This window comes from Ips typographus, unplaced genomic scaffold, assembly GCF_016097725.1.
Source record: "Ips typographus isolate SLU unplaced genomic scaffold, UJ_Ityp_2.0 IpsContig33, whole genome shotgun sequence".
NCBI classification, from domain to species: domain Eukaryota; kingdom Metazoa; phylum Arthropoda; class Insecta; order Coleoptera; family Curculionidae; genus Ips; species Ips typographus.
The window spans coordinates 1059006-1086730 of record NW_028098572.1 but is presented as its reverse complement, the minus strand read 5'-3'; the positions used below and the strand labels follow the sequence as shown (position 1 = coordinate 1086730).

Below are 27725 nucleotides of genomic sequence, written 5' to 3'. Positions count from 1 at the left end.
GAGAATGAGAGTGTGCAACTTGGTTACGGTACGGGTCGGATGCGATGCTACTAAGCAATTAACCGTCCTAGTGCAAACAAAGTTACGGTGTCACGGGTCGGTAAAAGAGTCGGCAGGAGGTACTATTGAAATATTGAAACCACCCGGTATATACGAGCCTTGTAGTGGTCCAGTTGTCAAGCTAATGGATTTTGTCACTTTTGCCCGGTCTAGAGAACCTTGTAGCGTAGCCAACAAAAAAAACAGGGACAGGACGTGTGGCCGGACTGTTAACTGTCACAAACGCCCGGTCTATCAAACCATGTGACCGGCCTGTCGAGCTTCGATGCTACGAAACTAATAGGGCCGTAAAATGACCGTACTGGGAAAATGACACAAGCGCCCGGTCTATCGAACCATTTAGCGTTTGTGTTGAATGCGGAACTAACGTGTAGCGCCCGGTCTGTCGAGCCTCGACGCTACGAAACTAATGGGGCCGTAAAATGGCCGGACTGGGAAAATGGCACAAACGCCCGGTCTATCGAACCATGTAGTGATTGTGTTGAATGCGGATCTAACGTGTAGCGCGCGGTCTGTCAAACATCGACGCTACGAAATTAATAGGGCCCTAAAATGGCCGGACTGGGGAAACGCCACAAACGCCCGCTCTATCGAACCATGTAGCGTTTGTGTGAAACCTGCAGAAAACAGCAGTACGGGGTGCAGGGGGCGGTTCGGTACTAACAAGTAGTCTAGGTAACAAGGGGAACACCCGGTCTCTCGAGCCTCGGTGTTCAAATAACAGGTACACAGTGCACTAGGAGGGCTAGCCACCAAACAGGTATACTTTCTATGGTGCGGCGGTGCTGCTGGGAGGTTGAAATGTTGTTCTGGAAAGCTGGCGATCTCAACAGCCCCGAACTGGCGGCGCACGCCAGTTAATAGACAGTCAGGTCCCCCACTTTCGGGTAGTGGGAAACCCAGCCCTACTCGAGTGACGCGTACAGAACCGTAGTACTGCAGGAGACCGGTACGCTTCGGCCAACCTGACCGGCTACGTCAACTCGTGAATTTTAATTACAAGGAAAGCCGTAAACCATTAATTTCCTATTACGCGCTATCATACTGCAGCGTTGTTGTAAACCCTGTAATTTTACCAATTGTTTCCAACAAGAACTGTAAAAATCCGACTGACCAACCTTGAGAAAATGTAATAACTTAAAAATACAGCTTATCGTATTTTTGGCAAAGTACTAGCACTGGTTACTTTACTAAACGGCTTCTATTAATAGTACATTTATCCGCGATATGCTGCAACACAAACGGCACTAACAGACGACATAAAAAATAAAACTAAAATTATTCGTAACTTCGTTACACACCGCTCTCTCTTCGGGAAAAAAAAGAAACCCAGTTTACTTGTTTTTTAATAAACATAATGAAAATTTAGGTCCCTAAACAAAACAATGACCTACAACGGCCTTCTGAGCTTAAGCGTAAACCCCAAATAATTAAAAAACGACAACTTTAAATTTTACCCGCTCACTGGTCACACGCGCGGCGCAAACTCATCCCGACCCCTCCGGCACACCGGTCACACCGACGTGTTGACCTTTCGCGGGCCAGGCGAATCCCCCGGGACACAAAGCGACGTGCCGTTGGGGAAATTTTGGGAGGCGGGAGGACGGTCTTTTCCTCCTCTTCAAACTAGGGCCTGCACGGGCAACTGCTAGACATACGAATCCGGTACCCACATCTTGAGCAAAATCGGATGGGAAGCCGGGAGCAGATCGGCCGATGGGGCCCTTCGTGGCCGCATCTCCAGCACAGTCTCCTCTTGACTGGCAAAAATAACGGTAATTCCGAAGGATTTTCTGGCGTTCTAAATGGGACCGACATCGGCGCGGTCTCGGTGTCGCTTGCAACATCTGCCAGCGTCAACCTTCTATTAGGTGCATCGGCGGCCAAGCCCATTAGCTGTGGCGGTTGAGACCGTAAGGCCGGTGCTTGCTGAGCACTGTTCTCCGGCATCTGCCGCGGGCAAGTCCAAGCACAGGTCTTCGGAAGTCAACTCCAACACAGGCGAGTCAGACATCTTAAAAAAACAAAAATTTCCGCTATTAACTGACGTCCCAGAGGCAGGGAAACAAAAAAAAATGAACACAACAAGCTACCCGCGAGTTATTTCACAGTCAACAAACAAAATTGGAAATGCCTATGCACAGAAAGAATAAAAAATAGAGGTCCGATTTAAGGCACGTTTACGTGGATACGCCGGCCATCGCTGGTCTTCAAGTGCCTTCGGAACCGGAGGTTTCGGGGGTAGTTTGGTGGGCACAACTTTTGTAGTTGTGCCACCAATGCGGCGGACCATTCTAGTGGATTCGGCGTAGCCACGATTTCGTCGGCCACTTTTCCCAATCGTTCAGTTTCCTTATCGTTCACCAAAAACGTTCAGGGAGGAAAAAAAAAACTTCTGGCGGTTATGATTGACCTGTCCTACGATCGACCTCCGCACTAGCATAGACATAAACCGACTTAAGGTCCTTTATATCGATATGTTGAAAAGTTTTGCCGGTACAATCTTTATAATCATAGACCACGGGAGAAACAACTTTAACAACGGTATACGGCCCTGAGTATTGGTGCGCAAGTTTCGAGGCAAAACCTCGGACAGGTCTTGAGCGTCTTGTTAGTACGTACGACACCAACACTCACGACTCTTGCGAAATGACTTGTTTGCCCTGCTTTAAGGTGTCTCTGATGGCGGGGGGCAGATGCTTCAACCGTCTCGAGTACCTCAAAGGCGTTTTGCTTCGTTCAATTTTCACTTTTTCCGAATTCACTCGGGCCGGTACTTCCGACTTGACTTTTTTTTTTTGCGAAATTTCCGGTACATTTTCGATTTTCTCACTTGCGCTAACATTAGATGAGTGGAATTTTGATCCTAAAGAAGGTACTCACTGACATTGACTGGTAATATTGTTACGTCATCCGACACTAGTTTGATTCGCGCTATACAATCCGAAATGCCTCGCCTCGGCAACTACTATATGTCTAGTGCTGTCTTTGTCATATACGGTGTACACAACAGAGAAAACAACACTTTGTTAACTGTCATTGTAATTTTAACCAATCGGCATAGGGCAAGTAGTGACTAGAAGACCGGCAACGGATCAGTAACAAGGACAAAGAAATCCGCGCCTATTTAGGATTTGCACATAACCTTAATTAATAAAACTATTTTCAAGATATTCCAACACAACCAAAACCAAAAATGTTAAATAGTGCAAGAAACTTGCCTCTGGTACATGAGGTACCTTTTGGTGACCGAGCTGTTTATGGTGGCTAAATGGGACAGGCACATGTTTCGTATTCTTTTTCTCGTTTTCAGTGTTATTTTTAAATGTAAGTCCATTCCTTAGCTGTTTTTGTACAGGTGTAATCGCCCTGATACTGCTGACCATACTAGGGCTGTTCAATAAGTTGATTGTGGTTGGTGGTGTAAGGTTTTTACGTCAACTGTATGTAAGTTACACTTACCAACCTGTTATGGACCAATGACAGAGCGGATCAGCTGAGTTGTAGTTAAGTTTATTCAACAATTGTATATTTAAGCCTTAATTGTAAGTATAAACATCGTTCACAGTAGGTTTTTGTGTATCCTTAGCAACTTCTGGACAGTTTGGTAAATAATATTTGCTCAGTCAATTACATCAGTTTTCTGTTTTACCTGCAATACATACATTATCTGCTTCTTCGTTTATTGAATCATCCACACCGGACGACACGGAAAGCGAGAATGTCTTGCGGTCAAACTTAATAGGGAGTTGCAGCACTTAATTTAATTGACCACGTGACAGTATTAACCTGCTACTCACTGGAAGATTAGCTTGTGGCGTATACGGCGGAGTGAAACGGTGAGCTATTCCTAATTCCTCAAGCAACTGTTTAAACCGTTGGCCAGTAAATTGGGTGCCATTGTCGGACAGCACGGTCTTTGGACAACCAAAACGAGTTACAATTTCCTCGTAGAAAGCCTGGCTTACGGCACGAGCTGTTGCCTTTCTTATTGCTCGGCACTGTACCCATTTAGTGAAACGGTCTTGGAAAACTACTAGGGAGTTGTTTCCTTTGGCCGAACGAGGTAAAGGGCCAACTAAATCGGTACTGACGGTTTCCTAGGGACTTTTTTTACGAGACGGTTGCATCTGGCCTGGAGGTGCCTGCTGTGAAAGCTTATATCTCTGACAGGAGGAACAATTACGGACATATTTAGCGATATCACGCATCATTCCCGGCCAGTAATAACGTTGGGTAATACGGACGGTAGTTTTTGTTATTCCCAAATGTCCGGCGGTCGGTTCATTATGGTTCTGCCGTAGAACGGTGTCTCGGGCATTTTTTGGGATGCAAAGTTTCCAAGGATCGTTCGGTTCGGTGGTGATACATACATTTATATCCCAGAAATGTTGGAACAGGCGGCCGTCTTTTATGCTGTAATCGGGAAACTCACTAGGATTGCTCTAACCGGCTTACTTCTTGGCAAGATACCAAGAACACGGCCATCAATAATCTAAAACAGAGAAGCAAAAGGTAAAAATTCAACGATAGTACGATAAACCAGCAATTCCAAACTTGACACTCTTTAATTCAAGAATAAATATTTAAACTATATATACGTCTGGCACCGTGAAAAAAAAAATTAAGTAAATATTGTAGTCATGCAAAAACACACATGCACAAACAAGGCAGTCTGATAACCCACAATCCAAGCGTGTTCAATCCACTAAAAATCAAAAATACCCTTCACGTTGGTCACCAATTTGTTATGATGAAACCTCACGTTAATGAGATTTCAACATTTTTAATTGTGTTAGCTCAAGGTCGTGGATTAATTGCATGAGATAATTACTAGCTCTTAATAAATGAACACTCCTGGATTTACCGTAGGAAATCAAACGAACCGTTAGTTGTATATGTACATGTGTATATTACAAACAAAAAAAAAACAACCACAAAATTTACAATTTACAAATTTTACAAAAATTACAAGGTTGCAAGACTAATGTTCTGAATGAAACGAAATGAAATGAAATTTAAACAGGATCGAAAATGAATTAAAGCAAAAAAAAAACAGAAAAAGTTGTCCCAGTGCCAAACCGTGCCCTTACCAGCTTTTAAGGACGATGTTTGGGTCCTCGAACCTCCAGTATCCTCTCCCCAGTAGTCAGTAGTGGCCACCGCTGATTTCCAGGTAGGAAATGGGATCCAGAGACTGGTGACAGGTACCTAAGGCATAAAACAGCAGAACACCAGGGAAAACGAACAAACAGCTTCAACACTTGTTCCGGCAACCAAAAAGGTGACCAGAGGTAATGACAAGTGTTGAAGTTGTTTAAAGCAAACTAATATAAACTAAAAAAAATTCAATAAAACAAAATCAAGTAAGGAATTGACCTGGTTGCTCAACTCTGACTGAGGCTCTGACCTTTTAAAACTCTGTGGCTGCTGGTCGGTTTTTCCAACACGTGGGTTGGCCCGGAAAACTCTGGACGGAGCAATCCCGGTTAGGTTTCTTCAATCCCCGATTGGAAAGTTTAGATCTTTGGTCGGAAAAACCCTTAGATCTCTGGTCGGAAAACCCTTAGATCTCTGGTCGGAAAGCCCTTAGATCTCTGGTCGGACCGAACACAATACTGTGATTCGGCCAGATGATCAAGGATTAAAAAAAAATAATTCAAGTCACACACGTGCCACAACGCTCAGAACCTAGGTCAGATGTCGGCAGTTTGGGTGCTGTACTGGTAAAGCGACCGATATCACAAAGTGGGGTGATTAAATAGGCCACATGGCACCTGACACAAAGAAACACGACCACAAACCGACGCTTCCCCGACAAAAATCGAAACTAATCACGTGACTACGGCACCTGATAACTCATCAGGTCACGCACCCACATTAACCACAAAATGTGCACAAAGTGCAAATGGAGCTATTAAGCGATCGGAATAGGTCTACTAGTGTAACTAGGCCCACGGACATTAAAAACACAAACCAAACGAGTTACGGACGAAAACTCTATTTCGTACCTAACACACACCCCTAAGTAACCAAAAAAAATTAAATTTGTTTATTTTTTTTTAAGTGAAAAAGCACCTCGATACTGAACTGAAGAAAAGCAAACCAAAAGACGGTAAACCACCAAAATCAAGAAAACAAATGCGATGGGCGCCAGCATACCATTTGAAGGAGGCATACAACCTTTCAAGCAAAAATGAAGCTCATCACAGCTATGAAGTAGCTCTGAAGAGAGAAAAAAAAAACACAAGATACCAGTTGACTTGCTCCAGTCTCCCACCCGCACAATATTCCCAGGAGAAGTCGTCATGACCCTACAAATCTCTAACCGGTTTATGTCCAGAAAATTAAAACGGGGTTGAATATGAAACCAACGTTGCGTATGTGAGAGGAAACCTCATTCATTAGTCTCAGTAGAGATAAACAGAGACAGGACTCAACGCTCAGGAAAACCACAGAAAGAGAAACCAAAACAAATCACCTGGCAGATGGAAATGAAATAAAGAAAACTAACAGGAAAGAGAAGACAATTGTCCATCAACAAAAGAAAAGATTTTTGATAGGAACCCTCTCTAGAAAATCCGAAAAATACACCGAACGATTAGTGTATCAGTAACCACACAAAAATTAAATCTACTGGGGTGTTCCGAACAAAACCACTGACGCCAAATCTCACGTAACCAAGGTATTGGGGCTGAGGTCGAACACAGTAGAAAGTCCCCGTACTCCAGGGCCATTAAGGTTCTTACAGTAGGGACAAGTTGCGGGGAAAAACAATTGACACAATCGAGCAAAAGGAAAATTGACTCCCTGACACTCCTAAATCGTCCCAAGAACCCACACGGTAACACTCGTTTCTGAACAAAAAAAACTAAGAGGAGTATCCAAAACGGGAAAAAATTAATAAAGACACAATCGAGGAAAAATGTACTCCCTGACACTACCAAATCGTTCCAGGATCTCTGACTACACGGTAACACTCATTCCAGAACAAACAAATAAAGGGGAGTATCCAAAGCGGGAAAATCAATTAATTAAAGTCACAATCGAGAAAAATTAAATCCAATAATAAGCAAGTCAAATTAAATTAAATTAAAAATGGTACACGATGTTAAAATGTGTTATTCGGTAATACGGTATCCACAGAATCTTTCAACTAAACATTTGAGTATATAAGTACCCGCCACTGTCCCTTAATAATGACACTTATTGAAAAAGGTGTTTCACTTATTGAACAAATGTCATTATCACCAAATCAAGAAAACACAAACTTGTTCATTATGGATTCAATCAATTAGAAAAACATACGACCGACTCAAATCGTGTACACCTATTAAACGAACGGAATTGCATACAAAGTTAGAGTCAATCCTAACAAAAACTAAATCTCAATAATCAGGAGTCAAACGAATGAGCATCAGAATGCTCAGACTCGCCACTTAAAGTCACACCCGGTTTAATGTCAGATACATGCCAATCTCCCAAATTATTTCCATCCCTGTCAACCAAACGGTATACCAAATTAGAGAGGACTTTAGAAATAGTGTCACGTTTAATTTATGAGCCCTTCTGGGTTCATCAATTAAACTGACTCACGACGTTAAACGTCGTGCCGGGATCTCAGTTTTAAGGATGGAATCAAACACTGAGTTTTCTATTAAACACTTAAATCTATTAAATGTAGTATACATAAATGGGTCTGCACAATACGGTCATAAACATACTAAAAGTTGACAATTTAACAATTGTACTTACATAGATTCATAAGCTAAGGACTTAGCATTTTCTGGCGGCTGGCTTGGTCACTTTCGTGTTGGAACAACTTTGGAGAATGGACTACTTAACTTGATCTTTTTTCGACGAGGAGAGTCGACATCTTGACTCTCTTGGTTCAGCTGGTCGCACTACCGTCGATTGGTTCACACTCCCCCTATACTGCTGCAATCGGCGTGTTTTATACCCGATTGATCGGCTGACGTAGTTTGTTATTGTTCGTCGCCTGTTTTTCATATTCCTGCAACGCAGGTGGTGGTGACTCATCACCGATACGATGCACTCAGTGCATCATGGTGCGACCTTGCCTCGTGCGCTTAATATTTCGCAATCCTCGAATATTCTTATGTTTTTAAGTCAATAAGTCCGTCTTTTGAATTAATGGATTTTCCATTCGTGACAATAGTACAAGGAATGTACCTAGGTGCCAACTTGGCAGCAAAACCGTCTACTGCTTTAGATAAAACATAATTTTTCTTCCAGACCTGATCTCCAACATGATACTTAACATCTCTCTTTCGAAAATCATAACGTTGTTCACTTTGAATGTAAGATTTATGAAGTCGTTTCCGAACTTCTTCATATATGTTAGGTAATTCCTGAACTGTATTGGGGTTATGCACTTTATCAGAAATTTCCACTTTATTGTCAGCATTATCACTGATTAAACCATAAAATGAACCCTCAACAGGTATATTTCTGGCAAAGTTTAAAAATGCAGGAGAGAAACCAGTAATTTCATATTTAGCCAGTCTAATAGCCTAGGCAAATTGGAAAATAGATTTATCACAATCCCTGTGATTTTCATGAATGTAGGATCTTATTGCAGTGATTATCACTTGGTTGACTCTTTCAGTGTGGTTTACTTGTGCATGATATTTAGCGATATACCAAACCCCAAACAAAAGGAAAACTTGATTTTCAATGAACTTAACTATGGCCTTAGAAGTCGCTTTCGCCATAGGGTGCACAAGTACAAATTTAGTGAACCAATCCACCACAACAAGAACGTACTGGTTTCCCGATTTTGATCTTGGATAAGGACCAATTAGGCAGTCCAGCAAATCGGCTGTTTTACGTCATATATTTTTGGAAGGCCAAGCACAGGACATCCTACCATTAGTTTCATTGTAGAGATCGCTTCTATAAGACGTTTTTTCGTGGATAATTAGTAGTGGATTGTGAATTTATTTAAAATAGCTAAAATGAGTGATTACTATTTTAAAATACGTGCCCAAAACCCCGAAGTAGCGGTTAGGTACGAACAGAAAATAAAAGTTATGGGTGTTGACCCCTTTGAACTTAAAGATGACCAGTTTAGCATATCGGCTGCAGATTTTCCTCCTGTAAGTAACATGGATATAGTTAGCTACTTAGTTCTTCCTACTAGCTACTATACTGACAGCAAATGAAAGCATTTAAAAGTTTGAATGCATTCAAATACTTTGATGCTGGCTTTGTAAGCAACTGTGGAGCTCATAAAATTAGTGACTATATTGTGTTGATAGGAAAGGTATTTTACTTTTCACTCAGTTCTCTGAACACAATCTATATTTTTTATTTTTTATTTAGGTCAAACATTATCAAAGAATGAATGATCATCCCCTGAAGGTTTGGATTATTTGTCAACAAGATGGAAGTGTAAATAGTGCTCATTGCACCTGTATGGCTGGTTTAAGTAAAGTTTGTAGCCATGTAGGAGATTTGTGGTACTCAGCTGAGTACATAAACACAATGAAAGCAAGCACTTCTTCAACTGATGTACGAGCCATGTGAAAAGTTCCAACAGTACGAAAAATTTAATACAAACCTGTCAGTGAAATTAATTTTGGAACTACCTTTCACTACACAGACAATCAAAGTATTCCCCCATATCAAATCAGGAACTAAATCATTTGATGTGCAAAATAGATGAAATAGGCAGCACCTGTCCACTGATGCGGATTATTGAGCCATTTGCAAGTCACATAGCAAGCCAAGTTCCATTAGAAAATAGTATTGACAACCCATATGCCAGCCTTTACCGAGAAGAGTTCCAAACATATTCTTTAGCTGAACTTGTCAGTATTGGGTTTTCCCTCAATATTTCCATTGCCGAAGATGATTGTCTTAAAATGCAAGAAGCCACAGTTAGTCAGTCACTATGTGAGAGTTGGTTTCAACAACGAATAGGACGAATAACAGCCTCAAATTTCAAAAAAGTCACCAGAACATCTTTGGATAAGCCATCTCTTTTTTTAATAAAACAGATATGCTATCCACTCAATTCCATTTTTAAAACAGCAGCCACTGAATGGGGAAAAAAAACATGAAAAAGATGGGATATAAGCTTATGAAAATGAGCAAAAAATGTTTCATGATAACTTTGTAATCAAACCAGTTGGGTTCTGCATAAATTCAGAATATCCATATTTTGGAGCATCCCCAGATGCCATGGTTTGGAAGTCAAGTGTCCATTTCTGTTAAAAAACAATTCAATTGAAGACATGTGTAAAAAATCATCATTTTTTTTTTAAAACAAAGTGAAAATGGAATTTTTTAAGATAAATCACATTCATGTTTTTATCAAATCCAACAACAGATGGCAATTACCAAAACACAATTTTGTGATTTTGTTGTTTGGAGTCCCTCAAATGTACTGTTGTGCTTTGGCTTATTAGTTAGTTAACTTTGTTTTCTCGGCTCGTGAGAGAGATTAGTAGACGTATCGTATCGCGCGACCTTTAAGAAAACTCTTACCTTTGGTTAAATCTGGTCCAATTCGTGGAGGCCTCCCTGATGCTGATGATTACGTGGTGATGTGGATTAATATCAGTCACTCACGGCGATGGTGCGTTACAACGAATATGCGGTAAACCAAGCGAATCATGGTGTGATCGAAGACGCGAACCGACCACGATAGATCCGGTCAGAACATTCGGAGAGGTGACATTCCTTAAAGGTATTTTTTATTGTCGATCCGAGGCACGATCGAGCAAACAAAGTGAGACGTTCGAAAAACGGTAAATTGACAAAATATTACTGATAAATATTGCGATAAAAAGGATTGTTAATTAGCACTGACAACATTATGAAACTATGATTGGATTGAATGATACAGCTAAAAACAACAACTTGGACGAACACACAAAGTGGACGGACCATTTCCGCCCCCTCAAAGTGGAGAAACTAGGACTCTAACGGCAACGGACAGACCTTAACAGCCGGTCGTTTAAAAACACCATTAGCAGTGCGTAACGTTACCACACGGACAACTCCATCCTTACCCGGGTGTACGTGTATGATGCGAGCTAAGGACCACTCTAAGGGAGGGACGTTGTCCCGCTTGATGACAACTAAGTTCCCAGGTTCAAGTGCACGAGACGTGGAGTGCCATTTAGTACGTTGGTGCAGCGTGTACAAGTATTCGCGAGACCAACGGGACCACAAATGCTGTTGCATTTGGGTGAGCAACTGCCAACGAGACGATTGGAGGGAACCAGCGTAATATCGGGTTCCGGCGGTGCGTTAAGCGATTCCAAAGTCAAGAAATGACCTGGAGTTAAAGCTTCGAGATCATTAGGATCAGAACTAATCGCCGTCAGTGGCCGTGAATTGACAATAGCTTCAGTGCGGGTCAATAAAGTATAAAGTTCTTCATATGTAAGGACGCATTTGCCTACTACGCGAATTAAGTGAGTTTTGACAGATTTAATATTGGACTCCCACAAACCTCCAAAGTGAGGTGAAGAAGGAGGATTAAAAAGCCAATTAATAGTCTCGCGTTTGGCCGCAGAAGAGGCAAAGTCCATGAGCATTTTGTTCGCCTTGACAAAATTAGTCCCGCAATCGCTGTACACATCGGTACAGCGTCCACGGCGACTGACAAAGCGTTGGAAAGCGATTATAAAGGCGGATGCTGACAGATCTGAGACCAGTTCAAGGTGAATGGCTTTAATTGTCAAACACACGAAGAGGCAGAGATAAGCTTTGGTGGTACGAGTACCACGACCTTTGGACATCGTAATGTGAAATGGACCGGCAAAATCGATTCCCACATAAAGAAATGGTTTCACTTGGGAAACGCGCGACGAAGGTAAAGGACTCATAGTGGGTAAAGTCGCAATGGGTTGCGTTTTCCAACAACGAACGCACTGTGATAGAACTCGTCGAATGATTCGTTTAGCCGACAGTATCCAAAACTGTTGCAGCACTAAAAAATGTACAGTTTGAATTCCTGCGTGAAGATAGCGTAGATGCAATGACTCAATTAGCAACCTCGTAAAGTGATGATGAGACGGCAGCAAAATGGGAAATTTTCGATTATAGGAAATAGGTGCGTACCGTAAACGACCTCCAACGCGTAACAAACCGAACTTGTCAATAAAAGGGTTCAATTTACGTAAACGCGGTGGTACCTGGTCACGTCGAACCGCGGCTATCTCGGAAACAAACGCGGTTTCTTGAACTCGTTTGGCAAAAATGAGCATGCAATGATGGTGTTCTTGAGTTGAGATAAAATCATTGGACTTGTCTGGTGATAGCTTACGAACGGCATTAACAAACCGTTTAACATAAACAAGGATGCGTATACACCTGGATAAAGAAGAATTCCTTTCGAGTAACGAGTCCAGAAAATTAGAAGAGAAAGTGCTGTGTAGGGTCACTTTTTTTTGCTCATCGAGCGTTTCCGAACATTCACCTGAAAGTGGAGAAAATGGAGAGGGAAAGTCATCCAGAAAAAGTACAGATGGAAACCACCAAGCTCTGCATTGTAACAATTCGTCCGGTAACAGGCCTCGCGACCCGAAATCAGCGGGATTATTACCAGAAGGCACATAAAACCAAGAAGAAGCGGGACATCTATCATGAATGTAAGACACACTGTTGGCCACAAACGTGTGCCACCGGTGCGGGGACGAATGAATCCAGTGAAGAGTGACTTTAGAGTCAGAATAACAGAAAACTTGAGAAATGGAGATTGTGCGCTGGAAGACGCTAAATGCAAAGGAGACAAGTTTAGCTGTTAACGCTGCTGCGCATAATTCAAGACGCGCCAGTGAAATTGTTTTTAATGGGGCGACTTTCGATTTGGCGGAGACAAAATGGACAATAGGTTTTGAGACTTCAGAAAAACAGCGTAAATATAGAACACTGCAATAACCCTTTTCGCTTGCATCACCAAATGCATGAAGCTCAAACCGAATAGAGCCAGCAGGACAGAGTAAACGGGGTAGATTAAGTGAATTCAACAAGGGTACCTCGTCGACAAATCGTGTCCAGAGACGAAGAATGTCATTCGGGACGGCGTCATCCCACGAAAGTTTTAAAGACCATATGCGCTGAATCAAATGCTTAAGAAGAAATGTAACTGGTGTCAAAATTCCAAGAGGATCGAAAATTTGAGCGAGGTGAGAGAGCAAGGTGCGTTTGGTGCAAAGATTGAGTGCGGGTATGTTGATGGAAAAGAAAAAAATATCGGAAAATGCGTTCCATCGAAGACCAAGAATCTTTAACGACGATTCGGAAACCGATTGTGAGCCAAAGCAAACGGCGGGGTCAAGTGCGGTATGTGAAGAAGCAAGGCGATTGAGGAGAGCTGGATTGTTGCTTGCCCACTTTCTAAGTTCGAATCCACCTCGTTGAAGAAGGCTGATTAAATCCTTTTGGAGCTGCAACGCGGCTTCCAAGGATGAACAGCCTGTGACTAGGTCGTCAACGTAAGTTGACGTGCGTAAAGTGTCAGCAGCAAGAGGGAAACTTGATTCCTCTTCTTGAGCTAATTGAAGAATGGTGCGGAGTGCTAAAAACGGAGAACAGTTAAGTCCGTAAACCAAACGTTTAATGCGAAACTCACGAACTTGTTCATGTGGAGAAGACCGCCACAAGATGCGTTGATAATCTTGATGCTTGGGTGCGATAATAATTTGACGATACATTTTCTGTATGTCTGCGGAAAAAACAAATAAATGAGTGCGAAAGTTAAGCAAAATCGAAATTAAGTCAAGCTGCAGCTTTGGTCCTCGAAGCAAACAATCATTAAGAGAAGGTTGTCCGGGTACACGCAGTTTAGTAGTTAAACTCTCGGGCTTGATCACACAATGGTGTGGCAAATAAAAACAATCACTCGTTCCAACTTCGGTAACTAGCTCCATGTGATCCAAATCCAGGTATTCGTTGATAAAGTCACGATATTGTTGATAGATAGGCGGGTTTTTACTGAGTCGGCGTTCTAAACTGTAAAATCGGAGTAGAGCAAGATTGCGAATTCCTGGAAAGGTTGGCATCGCATCGAGGAACGGAAGTTCGACTACAAATCTGCCAGTTTTCTCTCGCTTGTAGGTATCAAGAAAATGTTTTTCACATGCAAGGTCATCAGGAGAGAGGTGTGACACGCTTGGAACCTCTTCGACCTCCCAAAACCGGCTGATTTGGTTATTAGGTGTTGCAGAGGAATCAAAATTACAATGGAGCGAAGTTATTTGATGCGGTGCCTGATTACTAATGCGACCCATTAAAATGTAGCCAAGCACTGTGTTAATAGCAACCGGATGACCGGCCTGACCTTTCACCTGACCATCCAACAACAGTTCGATCAACAAGACATCGATCGAACCGGGAGTTCCAAATTGCTCATCAGCAAGTCGCAGATTACTCAAATGCGGCCAGTCCGATCTTTGTAAAACAGATGTCGGTTGATCGTTACAAATTGTATCTAACACCAGTGCATCAATGGTGAGTTGAGGCTCTGGTTGTGCAAATGGTCTAAAAGTAAAAGTGACTCCCTGATTACAAGAGGCTGTCATAGGGACTAATCCAGACAATTGAACTGGAGAAGATTCAGCATTCAAACCTAAACGACGAGCACATTTTAACGTAATGAATGAAATCATGCTTCCAGAATCCAGAAGGCACCGCACTGGTTGGAATGATCCACGACGATCACGGATTTGAATGCGAGCGGTTGAGAGAAGCACGCTAAAGCTTGCAGAGGTAAGACCGGCCTGCAAACTAGGGGGCTGAGAAGATGGCAAATCAAGTGCAGTGGATTCCCGGCCCAGTACAGATGATGTTGGAAAATGTAAAAGTGTGTGATGGCGCTGATTGCGTACAATTTTTTGCCAAAAACTGGCAAAGTACTTTGTAAGATGACAGAGTGGTGGAAGTGTCATATGAAAGTTCAAAACGAGTAACAATAGAAATATCGAGGCGACTAAGAATCATTTGAACCAAAATAAAGTCCCAATGTTGAGTTGGAAGGCCCAAATGGGTTAATGCGGCAAGATTCTCAGCAAAAGTGTCGAGTAAACTTCGTAATTCCGCAGGATTATCACTCTTAACCCGTGGCGCACTCTCGAGACTCTTCCATAAAGTTGTTGCAATTAATCGAACATTCTTAAAACGCTTACATAATGTTTCATAAGCGATGGTGTAATTGGAAGACTTAACCGGAAGATGCTGCACAATGGTAAGAGCGGTTCCCCGCAAAGTTGATAACAAATATGTAAACTTTTCGCAATCGGATAAGTTAGAATTGTTATGAATTAGCGCGTCATATAAATCAATATAAGATTGAAAAACGGTAATATCACCCGGAAAAGTAGGCAGACCAATTTTGGGTAAATTATTGGAGGTAATATTACTGGGTGAAGCGTCAGATGTAGAGGCAGCTGCAGATACCATTGAAGGCAACCCGAAATGAACTGCTTTGATTTTATAATACATAAAATCGAACTCCTTCCGAACCTTGTCTTCAATGTTAAAAGCCGATTCATCTGCCGATGAAATCAACGTTATGACGTTGTTATGCATGTCATAAAAGGCTTTGTGAATGTTCTCTACTGAGTGGTACATGCAACGAAAAACGTTAATGTCAGGAAATCAATTAAATACCAAGTGACAAAGCTGAATAAACGTTAATCCAAAATAGGAATCAAAGAATATGGCAAATTAACAATTCACTACAATCCAGTTAATGGTATAAAACCACCAGTATTTGTTACTATTTTAAACCAGGCGTCAATGCACACTCAAATAAATGTTAAAATTAGGGTACAACAATAGATACACAAAAAAAAAGGTACAAAATAGATCAATCTCCAAACGTGTACCGTTCTATCTATCGGCACAAAAGGAATGCTAAGAATGCGTGCGTCCAAATCGTGCGTGAATGAAAGGTCAGTGCTAACCAAAATATGTATTTTATTGAAATTATTTGTGTTTGCGAAATGAAATGAAAATATGATAAACTACAAAATGCATCTACAATTGAAGCCTTTTTAGAATTAAACCAAAACCAAATCGGAAAATTGCCTTTTCGGTCGAACTAAATAATGAGCTTATTTTTTAAAGAATTGATGTTAATTTAATATAATTTAAGCCCTAAATCCGGCTCGACGGATCAAAAAATTTTGTGCTTTGGCTTATTAGTTAGTTAACTTTGTTTTCTCGGCTCGTGAGAGAGATTAGTGGACGTATCGTATCGCGCGACCTTTAAGAAAACTCTTACCTTTGGTTAAATCTGGTCCAATTCGTGGAGGCCTCCCTGATGCTGATGATTACGTGGTGATGTGGATTAATATCAGTCACTCACGGCGATGGTGCGTTATAACGAATATGCGGTAAACCAAGCGAATAATGGTGTGATCGAAGACGCGAACCGACCACGATAGATAGAGGTCAGAACATTCGGAAAGGTGACATTCCTTAAAGGTATTTTTTATTGTCGATCCGAGGCACGATCGAGCAAACAAAGTGAGACGTTCGAAAAACGGTAAATTGAGAAAATATTACTGATAAATATTGCGATAAAAAGGATTGTTAATTAGCACTGACAACATTATGAAACTATGATTGGATTGAATGATACAGCTAAAAACAATAACTTGGACGAACACACAAAGTGGACGGACCATGTACTGTTTGTGGAAAGAATTGACTTTGATCAAGAGTTTTGGTATTATAATTCTGAAAAAAGTACTTTCATCTAAAAATAATTTTACCACTTTTAGGGAAATTTTTTACTACAAATTCTAACAAGTCAATGTTGTATTGTGTTTGCAAATCTGCAGATGATGGTTCACCAATGATTTGTTGTGATAACGAAAACTGTGACATTAAATGGTTCCCTTTTAAATGTGTTAATTTAAAAGAAACTCCTGATGATTTATGGTTGTGCCCAAATTGTATTAGGATTTAAGGTCAGATCAATATATTACTATTGTTTGACTAATAAATAAAGTTGTAAACCTTTGTTTTTTCCACTATACAATTTATTTTATTATTAGATTTAGTATTACTAGTACTTATATGTACTAGTTTTTCATATAATAAATCACACTGTTTAAGAGTTAAGTTTCTATAATGTTCTAAATTTGTTACAAACATATTATGTAATATTATAAATAACAAGATTTAACATTTACATAATAATATTGTCACACCCGTGTTAGTAGTTACGGTGCACACCCAGCAACCACCATAGTCAGCAAGGTTAGCGTAATGAGGTCGCTGACGAGTATAAAAGATGCACCGTAGCTCGGCTAAGGCACCGAACTCTGGGGCATCTCCAAAGGGAGGTCACTGGTCTCTAGGTCGGTCTTCGAGCATCAGCCCGAACTTTCTAGTGCCCGGACGGCTCGATACCTTCTTGGAAGCCCAGGCTGAAAAGACAAGAGTTCTTACGCATACCAAGAGGTGACCGTCCGAACTCTTGACCAGTACCAGTAGTGACTCTATCAGTACCTGAAGTAAGTCCTTTGGGCGTGTCGGTCATAAGGGCTCCCTGCTCGTATCGAGCGGGTTTCGCTTGGCGACACTTCAAGAGGGCTTGCAGTGCCTTAAGTAAATCCTTTGGGCGTGTCGGACATAGGGGCACCCTGCTCGTATCGAGCGGGTTCCGCTTGGCGGCACATCAGAAGGCCTTACGCACATACACCCACACCCACACACCTACACACCCCCTCTTGGACAGTGTTCCATGTGCGTCCCGCCAGCGGCGGTGCTAGCGGCCCTCCTAATCTGGGGGTAAGAGCTAGCTCAATGTTAACAGAGTATTAAATAAAGACGACATACTTAAGCTACGATCTTGTTTCTCTTCCTACGCTACCCCCTAAACGTGACAATATAATAAGTTGATGTCATGTGTGATGTTTTTAATATAAAAAATACCTACCAAATAATAATTATATTGTTTATGATATATTCAAACAATTATTATATAATGCTTGGAAACTAAGTTTATTGCATTTAAATTCATATAATTTGAAAATACTTTAATTTAATGGGACAACTGAGGGACATAAATTTACTAAACCACAGCACACTAACACTATCTCATCAAGCAAAGCATTCGTTTCTCGATTTGCTAACAAGTGATGTGACTGTGACTTTGACCTTGTTTCTTCTAGATCCACAGGGTCTAACTGATCCTTGCCCCGTGTAAAAGCAGGTAATTTTACTGTTGCCTGAAATAACTCGACAAACTCTTTAATCAAAAATCCCCTATCTGCCATTATAATATCTCCTGGACATAACTTCTGTAGAAATGTAGAATTCTGGGTAATGCATTTATCTGAAATGCGTCCTCCCCAACTCGCACTAATGTAAGAAATAGAACCTTGAGGAGTGATGCAAATCAGATATTTGATAGTCTCACTGTGCTTGTAGTTAGACCAAGCCTGAGCAGCAGTGAGTAAATTGGAAGGTGTTTCGCACCGTATTTCAAAACAGTCAATAATCACAGCAGTTTTGCAGTGAAATGATTCTTTGAAACATTTTGGCATAGTTTTCAGTAAAACTGCTCTCTCTGGCCATACAATAAGACTTTTGAAACACATGTACGTAATATGTATGGTGGTTTTAAAGTTTGCTGACGCAGTTGAAATACTTATGCCAAACCTATATGAGATGTCAGTGTAATCTAAGTTCAACCTTAGTTTCATTAATGTCAACAGCAATTGGTCCTCTGAGGCCAACACATTTTTTCCATGAATTTTCATATATGGTTTAATAAAAGCAAGACATAACTCAAAATGTTTGTAGGATGGCAGCCCAGTGTAATAATGTGTCTTAGTATTGTTGGATTTTATGGCCTCGCATGATATTTGGGTTTTTAACATTTTAGAAATTTGTTCTGTTTTGTTGGCTAATTCAAGACAAATCTTCTGCATTTTAATCAAATCAACATCTGTTTGGGTGGATTTGGATAAATCATTATCACAGTGGCATATTTCTTGAACATTTCCTCATGAGAGGAAGTACTAGCAACCTAAATAAATAAAGCATAATACCTATCAATAAAACATTATCTTAGCAAATAACTACCCAATTACTCTGCAAAAAAGAAAACTACGGACAGGAGTAGTTTATATACACCATTCTGTAAAACCAATGAAAAATCACATAAAAAATGAAGTATAAACTATGCAATATAACAATGAGGTACATTTGGTTGTGATACACAAAAATGAGAGTCGACTAGCTAACCACTAGTTCTTTATCTTGAAGAAGTACGTTTCTATTATTTTGTCGTTCATAGCGACCAAGATCTTTCGGTGTCTTTTTTGAGTATCCAAGTAATAATGACGGTACCCAGTCTGGATGCAGTTGATCTGTTAGCTTAGCAGGTTTTCCTAAAATTAAACCCCTTTGCTAATGTTTTAAACAGTATTAATACATTAAAAAGTTTTTATGTACCTGTAATAAATGTTTAGAGCAAACTTGTGCATATTTTAGTTTAGCCTCGGTTAAATCAGCTCTATTAATTGCTGTTAACCACTGTTGCTTTCTTATTTTCGACAATTCTATCAGAATTGTTTTGTGTTTTGGACTTAACACTCTAGGAATTTTAAAGAAACTAAGCTTGTCTCTATTTCCCCGGCTCCCACAATTCACAACACAACAAAATGCAGGCATTTTATGATATTTCAACTGAGTCTCTAAAAACTAAGTCTTTAGAAAATCACTAAATTTAAGCTAAAACTCTATCAGTATTCATAAGAAAGTGAGTGTTTCAATTGCCGTGTTTGCCCTTCCAAAAATTTCGATTAGCTGTTTTTGACATTTCGTTGGAGTGCCTAATAAGATCAGCCGACAATAACTGGAAAGGAAAATTAATATTTCGGTATTGACCCATAAGACCTGCCTGCGGTAAATGACTAGATTTACTAACAGCGCAAATAGTGCATTTTCTAACATAACGGTAAACAGAATCTCGCATATTTGCCCAATAATACAGTTCAGCAACTCTAGACAACGTTTTAGAGATGCCTAAATGACCGGCTGTGTCATGATCGTGAAACTTTTCAAGAATTTCCTGTCTATGAGCCGTAGGTACAACAATTTTCCAATTGAAAACATTGCCATCCAAGTTGTACTTAGAAAATACATGTTTATCAAGACAGTTATTTTTCACCTTAAAAGTCGGAAATTTATAACATGAGTTATGAGGCCACCTATTCCGGGAATACTGCTAGCTAGCCATTATATTGCTGACTAGACCTGGGAATCCGCCATAATTCGGTTTAATTCATATTATTGTATTTTGTATTAAGACAGTCAGAGTCTAGCCTTCTAATTGTTAAGACGTATTTTAATCCTTTAATTTGTAATTTACAATTTTTGTAATAAACTTAGTTTTTAAAAACGGCTTCGTTCATTCACAAATCTTAAGTGGCGCAGTCGGTAGGATTGCCAAAATTCAGTACATCGTGTATTGATTTTCCGAGTTCCGGTTAATTGGCAATCGCAAAATCAGGTACTTTCATCGCGAAAAGGACCTACCAGTGAAGTGAACGGTCAATAAGTCGTTATCGTGGAAATTTACCCATCGATTTCGCGGGCTCCTAGCATCGACATTGGACCAAAATCGCCATTAACGACTGGATCCCATACCGCTAAAATTTGGAGTTCGATCAAAGGCTTGATCGAGTTCGCAGGTAGACAGGAATTTGGAAGTGGACGACATCGCTACAAGAAATTCTTGCCGCCTATAACCAGCATGAAGAAGACACTAGTTATGTAAGTGCAATTTTTTCTCAATGACAGAAAGTGAAAACGCTTTATCTGATTTACTAAATAATTTATCTATTAATAATATCGAACCTTCAAGTGACTCTGACTCCGCTTTTCAAGATCGGAAAGTGCAAGGAAGAATTAATAGTAATACGCAATCTAATTTTAATATTAAAGTTTTCGAAGACAATCTTAAAAAATTCTTGAAACGGGAACAGTTGTATTACCAATTTCTAATACAGATAATTTAATCACAGATATGGCTCAGTTTAAACCCGAGTATTTGAATTGCGTACCACAATTGATGGTAACCCGAGTGAGGTTAAACAGGTTTTTAGCAACTTGTAAGTCTCTAATAGATAATTTTTATGATGTTACCAATAGAAATAATTTTAAAATATCTATTTGTTGAATTGTCTACTTCGTAAACTTTCTGGTAATGCCCGAGTTGTAGTAAACGTTCAAAACGTTACTACTTGGGAAGAATTAAAAGATACCCTAAACCGTAATTTTGCAGATACTCGAGACGAAACTTGTCTGAATAGAGATTTGGTAATGTTGAAACAAAACAACAATGAATCGCCAAAATATTTCTATGATAGAGTCTTAGAACTTTTAAATTTACTTGTTAGTTATGTAGATGCGCATGACGATAATGTTACAGCCAATGTAAAACGTAGTATGTACCAAAAATTGGCTTTAACAACCTTTTTATCTGGGTTAAAAGAACCCTTAGGTAATACCATCCGTTGCATGAAGCCTATTGACCTTGCGCAAGCTATTCAATACGTTACACAGGAAAGTAATGTACGATATTTTCAAAGTAATCCCGCAAACAATGTTTAAAATGCAAAATTCACATCAGCAACAGATGAAACCCCGACAATCGCAACCTTTTGGGACAATACTAACCACAACAAAATGTCAGACCATTTTTCCCAAATTTTTCGAACGGATTAATTCACAAAATCAATTCCGACAATTTTTTCCGTCTCAACCAATTAATATTACACCTAACCCTAACACACGACCTCAAAGATTCTTTACAAATTCACAAGTTTTTGGTAATAAGCCAACAAATGTTTTTAGACCTGACCCTTCGAAACAATTACCTAAACCAACGCCTATGTCCGTATGTGCACAACGAACCTTTGGTTCCAATGCAAACAGATCTAGTTACGGTTCAAGACTAGGTCCTTCTTCTTCAAACTTCCGTCCCCGGAATATGCCAGTCATTGAAGAAGTATACAATACCGAATTAGACCCCACATACGACCAATGTCCATCTAATTACCAATGTGAAAATCCAAGTACATATTATCTTGACGGAACCGTCAATGAACAAACCCAAAATGAATTTTTCCAAGAAACAATGCCTGAGGAATCTGTTCAACAGTCCCTTCAGCAAGAAGAAAATTTCACCAACCTTTCGAACACGACAACAACACTTAATAACACCACCAACTAAACCCCAAATTATATCCTTTAACCTAGATTCTAACAGCGAGTTATCATATATAATATTCCCCTGAACATAACTAAAGATACTCATTGACTCCGGATCAACTAGATCTTTCATGAATCCTGACGTAGTAAAGACAATTTATCCTGATCGAATATCTTACGACCCGTTTGTAGTAAGTACAGTTTTCCAAAATCAAACCACGAGTTTAGTGCATTGTTGCCAACTTCAAAAATAATTTAATTTACCAAATAACCAGACTTAAAGTTCTACCTTTTAAATTCATCATGCGTTCGACGGTTGTTAGGATTAGACAACTTAAAATATTTGCAAGCCAATATTAACTATAATACTAAACGTTTAGTCACCCCTTTTGCAAGTATCCAAATTCAATTTCATCAAACAAATTCTGTAAATTGTCTTATTACTGTAAGTCCCCGCATGGAGCAAGTAAATTAAGATAAAAACTACGGTTGCAACTGGTAATGTGATAGTTCCTTACCAAAAAATTAACAGCTGTGAAATTCCAGAATTGCTGACAGTTGCAAAAGATGGTTATGCGTTAACCACAGTTTTAAACAGCGGCATTTCACCAGTGACAATTGATTTCTCTGAACCTATTACAGTAGAAAGTTTCGATAACTCAAAAATTGAAAATATAGTTTTAAACAATTTTGAGGATAAGATGGCATCAGAACCTAAATTGGACACATCAAAACTTCGACTCGATCATCTAATTCGGAAGAAAAAATATCACATTGTAAATTATGCAACGAATATTCTGATATTTTTTATAACGAGAATTCACCCTTCACCTTCCACCAATAAGATTAAACACTCTAGTAAAACAACGGACGAGTTACCGGTCTACACAAAAACATACCGATACCCTTTTGTTCACAGACAGGAAGTCAGTAACCAAATAAAGAAAATGTTAGATCAAAAGATCATTAGGCCTTCGGATTCGCCTTGGTCATCACCAATTTGGGTGGTACCAAAGAAGTTGGATGCTACCGGAAAGCAAAAATGGCGAGTGGTTATTGATTACCGCAAGTTAAACGAAAAGACAATTGACAAAAAATATCCTTTACCACAAATTACTGATATTTTAGACCAGCTTGGCAAATGTCAGTATTTCTCCACAATTGATCTTGCGTCTGGTTTCCATCAGATCGAAATGGAAGGAAGTGTATTTCAAAAAACCGCGTTCAATACAGAAAATGGGGCATTATGAGTTTTGAGAATGCCCTTCGGGTTAAAAAACGCGCCCGCAACCTTTCAGCAAATCATGGATTCCATACTGCGTGGAATACAAAATGAAAATGTTCTTGTGTATCTTGACGATATAATTGTATTCTCAACATCCTTGCAAGAACACATAGAAAAATCTCAAGCTCGTTTTCCAGAGATTAAGAGACTCAAATTTCAAAATTCAACTTGACAAAAGCGAGTTTTTAAGACGTGAAGTTGCTTACTTAGGTCATGTAGTAACACCATCAGGAGTAAAACCAAATTCGGCAAAATTAAAGCAATAAGAATTTTCCTATTCCTAAACAACAAAACAACTAAAAGGCTTCTTAGGACTTTTGGGTTACTATCGGCGTTTTATTAACAATTTTGCGAATTAACTAAACCACTAACTAAATGTTTAAAAAAGGGTGCTACCATCGAGCACAATAATGAATCGTAACTTGTTTTGAAACTTGTAAAAATCTATTAATTAATGAACCCCATCTTGCAATATCCGGATTTCGAAAAACCCTTTAATTTAACGACGGACGCAAGCAATTTTTGCATTAGGTGCCGTCTTATCTCAAGGACCTATCGGACAAGACCTACCGATAGCATACGCGTCGAGAACACTTAAATGAATCAGAATTAAACTATTCAACTATTGAAAAGGAATGTATGTGTTTAGTTTGGGCAACAAATATTTTCGACCCTAACCTTTTCGGCAGGAAATTTAATATCGTTACAGATCACAAACCCTTGCAATGGTTATTTTCCCTGAAAGATCCGTCATCAAAATTACTCCGCTGGCGTATTAAATTAGAAGAATTTGACTACAGCATAGTTTACAAAAAAGGGAAACTTAATACGAATTCAGATGCATTGTCTCGTATTCAGATTCATGTTAAAGAAACAGAAAACCCTGATAACTTTGATGTAGACAAGTTTGTTAACGAGGTGTATGACAACACCGTTGAATCTGGAAACGAATCGCGATATGGATCAGTTTCTATTATTGCGCAACCAGATAATGACCCGCTGGAAATGCCTGATGATGATGACAATAATACAATTCACACTAATGCCGAACAAGATCCAATTGTAGGAATACCAATTTCTGAAACAGCTGTAAATTACGGAGCAAACCAAATTATCATTCATAATGTTTTGCACTCTCCATCCAAATTTACAACCCACATCTTGCATAAAAGTAAAAAAGAATTCACGTACAATTATCAAAAAACAATTTTGATCAAGACGTAATCAATTTTGTTAAAGAAGCAATGGTACCTAATAAAACGTATCACCTATATTTTGAAGATCCCAATATGTTCGAACCCTTTTGTGAAATAATTAGACAAACTTTTCGTTGGCCTTCCTTCAAATTCATACGTTGCTTGAAAAAATTAATAGATGTACAACTTAAAGAAGATATTAGGGATATTATTAAAATTACCATGAGTAAAAAAAAACAGTCAACGACTAAAAGAAAAATATTATTGGCCTGAGCTAAAATCTTCAGTCCAAACCTATATCAACCGATTGTGAAATATGTGCGCGAAGCAAATACGAACGAAATCCTTTAAATCCCAATAAATATCACCCTACAGCTTCAAGACCTTTCGAAATCCTACATCTTGATACTTATACTTTGGAAAAATCTAAGTTTTTAACCATAATAGATAGTTTTTCAAAGTATGCTCAAGCATATTATTTGAATTCCTTGGCAATCAACGGAAATTGCTGACAAACCTACTAATTATTTTTCACATCATGGTATCCCTAAGCAAATTATAGTGGATAATGGTACAGAATAAGAACTACAGTGATAACTGAACTTCTTACTTTACATAAAATCAAAAATTCATTTTTGTTCGCCGCATCATCCTGAAATCAAATGGAGTCGTTGAACGACTACATTCCACGTTAGCGGAACATAGTTCGATTATTAAACAATCAAGAATACGGCGATACCCAATCAAAACAAAAATGATTACGCTATTCTCGCTTACAACCATACCATCCATTCTGTTACCAATCTGAAACCTATTGACGTTATCCAAGGACACATTACTACCAACGACACTTTTGATATTAAATTAGATCAAATTTTAATAAATGATTATGTCAATAATCACAAAGAAAAACTAAAGCTTATATTCCCAAATAAATGCTAATTTAGTCAAAAGAAAAGAAAATTTAGTTGAAAAATTAAATAAAAATAAAGATGATGTAAATGAAATTTTCAAACCAGATCAAAACGTGTACCTTAAAAAACACATCAGACAAAAACATACTGATAGATTTTCTAAACCTACTAAATTAGTTAGCATAAATACTAAGAAAAAGACAGGAAAAACAAGAAAATCAAGAAAGGTACAACCTTTCTAACATTAGGCGACCGTTACAACAAAAGTATAGTTTCTAATAACAGTAATTTTATTCCAGATTTCTTCACATAATTGCAGTGGCAATCGAAGAAAAAATAACTGTTAAGGAAATAACGGACAATCCTGGGTTAATTTCAATTAAATTGGGGCAAGCAAAATTGGAAGAATATTCATATACACTTTGCACTACTACGACATGAATCCCCTAATCGAAGAACTAAATAAACTGAATTATAAATCATTCAATCTGACTGAAACTATAACAAAACATCCAGATATAAATTCGAAATAATAAATTATTTAAAAATACTAACTCTCACTCAAGATAGGGCGGAAACAAAACTTAAGGAAATAATTCCGCACCCCCCAGAGGTACAAGCGTGGCTTAATAAACGGTATAGGTTCAATTTTCAAAGCAGTCACTGGGAATCTAGACGCCTCAGATGGTGAGCGTTACGAAAACTTAATTAGAGAGCTACAATTAAGTCAAAATAAATTAACCTCAAACATTAGAAAAGGGAATTCCTTATCTCTCAACCTTTTAGAGAAATTTAACAACACGATTGAACAGTCCAACACAATGAAAAGTGCTAGAAAGTAAATTAAATCAACTCGGACTAATTGTTCAAAAAACCACACTACGGGAAAACACAGCATTTATAAAAGATGTTTTAAACCCAGTCATAAATCTGTATGAAATTTATTGATGCAATATTAACAGATATAGAAAATGCAATTACTTTCTCAAAATTGAAAATTTGCATCCAAGCATTATTAAAACTAAAGATCTCTATTTTGAGCTATTAAACGTAAAAAAGGTGATTGATACAATCGTATGCCACTGGAAGTAACAGTGGAAAATACAATATTGTATGAGAAACTTATTAAAGTAGAAAGCTACATTTTAACAACAAAGTTACTTTTTACTAAAAAATACCAATAACTTATCCCGAAAAGTAAACTACTATCATTTTTATTCAGCTCCAATCTATGCACAGGTCTCTTTAAGGTTATTTGCCAAAAAGTAAATATTTACTAAAAAAACAAATTGCACTATTCATATCGTAACACTGAATGCACCAAAATAAAGGACCAGTATTACGTGGGTGCGACAAAATGGAGTTGCAGACCTTGGACGTAAACAGTTCATGTGAGGTACAGCTATTGAAGCCAAGTCCCCATCATCTGTCTACCTGTCGTCAAGTTCAAACTAGAACTAAACCAACCGATAGTTAATCCACTAGACAATTCCAGTGATGGCTAATAGTACTTCCACATATGGAGTCATTACAATTGACTTGTTTCAACCAAGAAGACCATTTGAAATTAATCGGGACGTATGTTGCTAAAATTCCAATGGAGTGTCAGATTAACATTTGGAGGCAAAACGATAAACAATCTTCATTCCACCAATAGCCAGAATCAATAGTGTTATTTCCTGACATCGCCGGTGACATCAAACTAATGCCCAAGTTGAACTTAAGTGTTCATCTCGACGATATTCGACTCGATGATTTATATAAACTTAAAAGGGGCATCATTGATAATGAACCCAGATTTGTGATTCCTGATAACATAAAGTCCCAAGTATTTGGACTGTATTCATTTACGTATCACTAATAATAGCGCTGGTGTACTTTGTCTTGAAAAAGATAAATCTCAGAAGAAAGCACAATCCTAGAAGACAAGGTGAAAGCATCCCTAGGGAATCTCTTCAAGACCAAGATATTCAACTACCCAGTCGGACCGTGTAGCTGAATCTACAGGGGGAGGAGTTATGAGGCCACCTATTCCGGGAATACTGCTAGCTAGCCATT

General features: G+C 39.0%; 1 protein-coding gene and 1 long non-coding RNA gene across 2 annotated transcripts; one reads left to right on the top strand and one right to left on the bottom strand.

Moving 5' to 3' along the window:
* Window positions 1-3142: 3142 nt before the first annotated feature.
* On the top strand, window positions 3143-3631 carry LOC145739539 (uncharacterized). Its single transcript, XR_014181073.1, has 2 exons — window positions 3143-3351; window positions 3419-3631. It is a non-coding gene; the product is annotated as an uncharacterized LOC145739539 (long non-coding RNA).
* A 7537-nt stretch (window positions 3632-11168) lies between these two features.
* Window positions 11169-15624, bottom strand: LOC145739563 (uncharacterized). The gene is made up of 2 exons (XM_081994957.1): window positions 15222-15624; window positions 11169-14665 (listed from the first exon to the last, which is right to left on the bottom strand). Exons 1-2 carry the CDS (start codon window positions 15622-15624, stop codon window positions 11169-11171), a joined length of 3900 nt encoding a protein of 1299 aa, XP_081851083.1.
* Between the last annotated feature and the right edge of the window lie 12101 nt (window positions 15625-27725).

Coding starts and splice junctions, on each gene's coding strand:
- LOC145739563 (XM_081994957.1), bottom strand. CDS start 15,624: ATGCATAACAACGTCATAACGTTGATTTCATCGGCAGATGAATCGGCT. Junction 14,666..15,221: donor CATCGCTTATGAAACATTAT/GTAAGCGTTTTA, acceptor CTCGTCGTTTAG/GTTTGAATGCTGAATCTTCT.